Raw genomic sequence first — 6,283 nt, forward strand, 5'->3', positions numbered from 1 at the left:
AATCTGAGTCACATGTCATAAAAAGGCAGTGTTAACATTGTTTTCTATGTGACCAGACACACAAAAAAAAGACACAAGAGCAATTGGCAGAACATAAGAGGAAGAAGTGGGCCAATCGCGACATTACAGTCCGTGACCTTGTGGAACTGTCTGAAGCGTCTCTGTCTGTCTCCGTCTTCCTCTCGGACTGATTGTTATGCTGCTGCCACGTCGCTGGACTGATGTGAGTGATGGAGGACTTACTTAACTCCATCCAGCAAGGACAGGCGGAAGGAGACACAATGTCCTGTATGAACAACACCTGAATGTCAACTGTGGCCCTTTGCTGTGCTACATCGCCCTCTGTTGGTAGTGCGGAGTACAGAGCAGTGTTCAGAGAAGTCAGATTCAGGGACCCGCAGAATAACAGCATTTTGTCATGGGATTAACTATTCTTGAGCAAGTGCGACTGTTGGTTTACGTTGTTTGTGTACCTTACAGCAGTGATTCCCATCCTCTTTGACCTCTGACCTCTTAAAACAAACCCATAACCCTAGTTCCCAGTTTATGCTCCTTTTTTCCTCAACTTCACTACATTTTTAGAGCAAACACACATATTTTGTTTACTCCATTACATTTATCTGACAGCTATAGTTAGTAGTTACTATGCAGATTAAGATTTAACATTAAAATACAGTATACAAGTGCTCAATTTTTAAAATGATGATGCAGTTTTATAGATCAGATAACTGTAGTTTAACTTTCTGCTTTTATCAACTCCCAACACTCCATTCAGTAGGGCTCGCTTGGAGATCCAGAGAAGGTTTTTTGATGGATACTATTACACGGCTGTGATACTGATAAGAAATACAATGTGGCCAGTAGGTGGCAGCAGATTTCTTGTTACGTTTTGGCAGGTCCCAGTTCAGCTGTCACTGGGTCAGTCAATACTCCAGGGGCAGTGCGCACCAGCTGCCTTAAGAGGCACTGAAAGTGGGGTGTGTAGTCTCCCTTTTTTTTTTTTTTTTTTTAAAAAAAAAGGCATTTTTGTCCATTCCTAAGTATCTGATTGGCTGTCAGTTTTAGAGTAGTTTTTTTTCCCATTTGTAACTTTCCCCTATAAAACCTACGATGATGCGAGAGCTTCATTCTTTTGAAGTGCGCAACGCAGCTCAATTGATGGAACTACTGAATTGCGAGGGAAAGTGAACTTTAACTCTGGATTAACTTGTGCGGTGGAATATCGTTTCTGAAGTTCTTATTCCACATTTTGCTTCATTTTGCAAATCACTCTCAACTGTAGTTTTAAAGTTTTAACTCGGGACAAGCGGTCTTTACGCACATTTTGCGACATGGCGAACTCGTGTCTTCAGCTGAGCGGCTTTCTCATCAGCTGCCTCGGCTGGCTGGGCATCGTGATCGCGACATCCACCAATGACTGGGTGAATATGTGTAAATACGGTTTGAACACCTGCAAGAAGATGGATGAGCTGGGAGCCAAGGGACCCTGGGCGGACTGTGTCATCTCCACAGGACTGTACCACTGCGTCTCCCTGACGCAGATCCTGGACCTGCCAGGTAGATACTGCTCTGTGTACACATCCCTGCAGCACCACTGTGGTTATCTTTGTTTGGTTACATTCAAGTGATTTCTGTTTCTCACCTGATTTTATGAAATGTGTTTACAGTCTTTTATGTTATTTCCACCACCTCCTCTCAACACAGTTCTTCACTCAGTGATGGAGTTTTCTGTTATTCTTATTTTTTGGCAGTATTATCATGTGTGTTTCATATCTGTTTCTGTAGCCTACATCCAGACGACTCGCGCCCTGATGATCACAGGTTCAATCCTGGGTCTCCCAGCGGTGGGAATGCTCCTCATGTCCATGCCCTGCATCAGCCTTGGCAATGAACCCCAGAGCTCCAAGAACAAACGCACCATCCTGGGAGGAGTTCTTATCCTCATAGTCGGTAAGACGCTCAACTCATTCACAGTGAGGATGCGACCAGAAAGATTTAGTGGACAAAGACTGAATGTCATGGTCAGAGAAATTATACGGCAAATCAGAGCAGGTCAAAGTGTTTTGAGCTCGCATGCACACACCAAGATCCCTTCCAGCCTTCCTGACCGTGAACTCTTGTAACCCCACGTCAAATGCTTACAAGCTGCTGAGAGCAGAGGATGTTGGATATGAGTGTCTTCCTCCCTGGGGTGCACACATATGCACACACACACACACACGCTTATATGTTCCATTGAACCCTTCCCCCTGCATCCCATCGCATTCCTCTCCTCCACCTACTCTCATCCACGCCCTGCCTTTGTCCTGAACCACATGGAAACTCACTCCCTGAATTGCCCAGTTTACTGTACTTATAAATATTTGACTGGTGCTGCAGTATTTTCCAATGCCTGTGTCCTTCAAATGAAATTTTAACACCTGTGTCCGTCACTGGACTTTTCCACCGCCCGCGTCTTTCATAGCAAACTATTTCCAACACGTGCCATATCCCCAACTCACAAACTTCTTGACTCACTAGGAATGCTTTCACATCAGGGAGGATTTGTTCGTGAGTTTGCATGCTTGTTGCACAGCAGAATAAAAATCCACTCACCATATTGCGCACGATTGCCTCCATACTGGCAGCAAAACTGTCTCAGCAACAATTAGTTCAAGTCCAACTTTAATCATTTCTGTTAACTGTGTCCTCTGAGGCATCAGTTGGGAAGCCCTCAGTCCACACATTATTCATGGATTCAGTTATTGCTCGTTCTAGTGCAGCATATTCAGATTTCATCCGTGGTTAAACAATACATTTATCCTGCGTTAGCATGAGGTGTATATTGGCAAAAATCCAACGTATACTAGATGTGTCCCTGTCAGCTGTATAGGGATTTCAGTGTTTGTGTAAATCGTAGATGAGGCCTCTCTGCTGTGGTTCAAAGCTTATATAACGCCATTAAATCTTGCTGCTAACTAATATTATTGTACACATTCTTTCTACAGTCTGCTCTCTGAGGAACAAAAGATAACTGTGATAGCTCTATTTCTGAAGTGCTCACTCTATTCTTGCTCTGCTGTTCAAAGACTGTAGTATTAAAATTCAAAATATCTTTTCCATCCATCCGTTTTTAGGTCTTGATTCATGCACCTACTGTAAGTGTGGGTTCGTACAGTACGTGTCTCTGTCCCATTATATATGGTTCTGTGAGGACTGTACAAACTCAAGCAAAGTCCTGATACTTGAGGGGAAAAACAACTCTTAATACCTTTTAGTATTACACTGTAACTGGCAAGGTAACAATCTGTATTGTGTGCTTACACCAGCACTCAGCCATTCACCTATCTTATTTTTAGTTATTTAGAATTTGAGCCTTCGGCAGCACCATTTTGCATCCCTGGTTTAATTTTTAGTGTCTGTTATTTGGTCTCTTTGCAACAACACGATATGAAGATGATGATACAGAGTGTATTTGTTTAGGCATTGTTTAATTTGTCATTCAAAGCAAGCCCTATGATAGCACATTTGGTTTATGTCTATTCATTAAAGTCAACAGCACCATTTTGCATCCCCAATTTAGTTTACTTTCCGTCTGTCTGTTTTTTATTTAACTTGTATATGTGTAGATTTTGCTGTAATTTGCACCATTTTGCATCCCATTTCATTATGAAACTTCCTGTTCTAACCAAAAACTATGTGGTAGTAAAAATCTTTGTGGGTATATAACATAGTCAGCGCACCGTTTGGCATCCCCAATTTAATTACACCATCAATCAGTCTGTCTTTTTCAAGATGCTTATATGTGTGTATGTGTTGCTTTCAGAGGCACCATTTTAGATTCCCATTTTAGACCATTTTTCTGTCTGTTTCTTCTCAGCGCTGTGTGGCACAGTTTCTACGGTCTGGTTTCCCATCGGCGCTCACCAGGAGCACGGCCTCATGTCGTTCGGCTTCTCCCTCTACACCGGATGGGTGGGCACCATCTTCTCCCTGCTGGGCGGCTCCATTCTCACCTGTTGCTCCTCAGAGTCCTCCTCCTCATCTCGCTCCTACCAGGACAACAATCGCTTCTACTATTCCAAACAGGGAGGCGGCAACCCGCCAGCAGCCTCCTCCACCAATCACGCCAAGAGCGCCCACGTCTGAGATGGAAGACTCCCAGGTGAACGTGTAGGGGACTGAAGTTTGTATATAGAGACATATACACATGCACACACACTCCAACACACACAAACACAGGCAAGCACAGTTACATGCAAACCTATACTGGAAGAGACACATAAACACACTCATTCATGTTGGTTTGTCAAGAAATATACACAAATTCTTGAATGAGCACACATGAAGGAGACGTTCACACGTCCAAACACACAAAGGCTGTTTTTGTTGGAGCTCTTTTTCCGCAGATGGATTGTTTTCGTGTCACAGAGCTCATCTTATAGCCTCCTCATGTTGGGTGCGGTGTGGACTCTCCCCACAGTTACATAATTGTACAAGCTGCGTGCACAGCAGCTGGAGGTCTTAATCACCCGAGGCCTTGCGGACTGAGACATTGGTCTTCTATGTTACTTCTGTTTTTCTATTTAGACGCCCCCAGATTTGAAATCTCACGAGCGTCTTCCTTCGATGTGTTTTTGTAAATCATATACAGTAATATCGTGACCTTTTGCTTTGGTAAGAACAGGGCATGACGGTGTTACGCTTGGGATTGAATGTGTTCATTAACTTTGTTTATGTACATTGGTATTTCTTTGACAGTATTATGCAACTCTGTAGTGAATTTGCCTCTTGAGTGATAGACTTGATTAAAAAACGGAGCACTGTTTTCCAACGCAGAACAAATTTCACGGGAGGGCTTTAGCCAGCAGTGTCACATTCTGTATTAGAGTCTTAGTACAATATGTGCACTGACTTGGCGAAAATAATTTATTAGAGAGTACAAAACCTTAATCTTTTGTCCATAACTCACTCATCTGATAACAATATTTCAGAATCCAAAATTACACATTTTCACGTGACTAACTCGCTTCTATTTTACATCTGAATAACAACTGAGTGACAAAGAAAGCAGCTTATCCTGTAACTGTGCTATTATGAATTTCCATTAAACATCTTAGTAAATCTTCCTCATAGAGAGGAGCTCTCGAAAAGGTCTGTAGCTGAAAGTGTTTCATTAGCCTGTTCACAAAAATCAGTATTATATAGATTAGCTTCTGCAGGAGGAATGTGATGACTTGAACGTTCGGTATCTCCAAAGCGATCTGAGCACAGACGGAACCTGATATTTCCAACTCTGATCCGTACAAAAACAGTATTAGCTGGTTATTTATTGTTTCACTGATGTCCTATAGTTTGATTTTCTATAATAAAGCCAAAAAAGATTAAAGCCGCCTCTGTTTCCAGTCTGTGAGTTGATAAGATGTTCTCATCCCACATCGCTTTCTCTCCTCTATCTGGGTGTTATGTCAAAATCTGACACAAACAACGCAGCAGACAGGGAGTGGACGCGGTACGTGACGAGTGTGTGTGTGTGTGTGTGTGTGTGTGTGTGTGTGTGTGTGTGTGTGTGTGTGTGTGTGTGTGTGTGTGTGTGTGTGTGTGTGTGTGTGTGTGTGTGTGTGTGTGTGTGTGTGTGTGTGTGTGTGTGTGTGTGTGTGTGTGTGTGTGTGTGTGTGTGAGAGATATATGGTAATCACTACCTGGAACAAGCTGACTGTGACATGATGATATACAATAGACTGATTATTGTGAGTCTGTGTGTGTGTGTTCTTGTACAGATAGTTTTAGAGTTTTAAACCATGGGAGTGAGGACATTTGTGGGAAGTGTGTACATTTGACTGGTCCTCACTTTCAGGCAGACCTTCTACGGGCTGTTTTAGGGATAAGACTTAGTTTATAATTAGGTTTAGATGAAGGTTAAGGTACATTTGAGGGTTCAGCATTTAGTTGGGATGGTCAGTGTTGGGGTTAGGAGCTAGGAAATGCATTATGTCGGTGAGGGTCCTCACAAGGATAGAAGTACAAACGTCTGCAGTTGTGCTTGTGTGGTATATGTGGCAATACTTGTGTGAATGTGAGCTGAGGACAACGAGAAAACAAGTGACTGATGTATCATCTGTAATCTGGCTCAGTAACCTTGAGGTCGCTCAGTTCAGAAAAGTCTGTCTCTAAGACAGTCAAAGCCACACACTGTACCAACCACACACACGCACACACACACACACACACACGCACACACACAGTCATGTTTCCATCACTTCAGACAACATTACACTGACTTACATTCATTTCCTGTAGATTT

At 42.8% G+C, this 6,283-nt stretch overlaps 1 protein-coding gene across 1 annotated transcript; it reads left to right on the forward strand.

Moving 5' to 3' along the window:
* Positions 1 to 921: 921 nt before the first annotated feature.
* On the forward strand, positions 922 to 5,366 carry cldn11a (claudin 11a). Its single transcript, XM_070980032.1, has 3 exons — positions 922 to 1,557; positions 1,786 to 1,950; positions 3,860 to 5,366. The coding sequence occupies exons 1-3, from the start codon at positions 1,332 to 1,334 to the stop codon at positions 4,126 to 4,128; spliced, it is 660 nt and encodes a 219-aa protein (XP_070836133.1). The 5' UTR covers positions 922 to 1,331; the 3' UTR covers positions 4,129 to 5,366.
* Positions 5,367 to 6,283: the final 917 nt, after the last annotated feature.

This window comes from Chaetodon trifascialis, chromosome 14 (genome assembly GCF_039877785.1).
Source record: "Chaetodon trifascialis isolate fChaTrf1 chromosome 14, fChaTrf1.hap1, whole genome shotgun sequence".
Lineage (NCBI taxonomy): Eukaryota > Metazoa > Chordata > Actinopteri > Chaetodontiformes > Chaetodontidae > Chaetodon > Chaetodon trifascialis.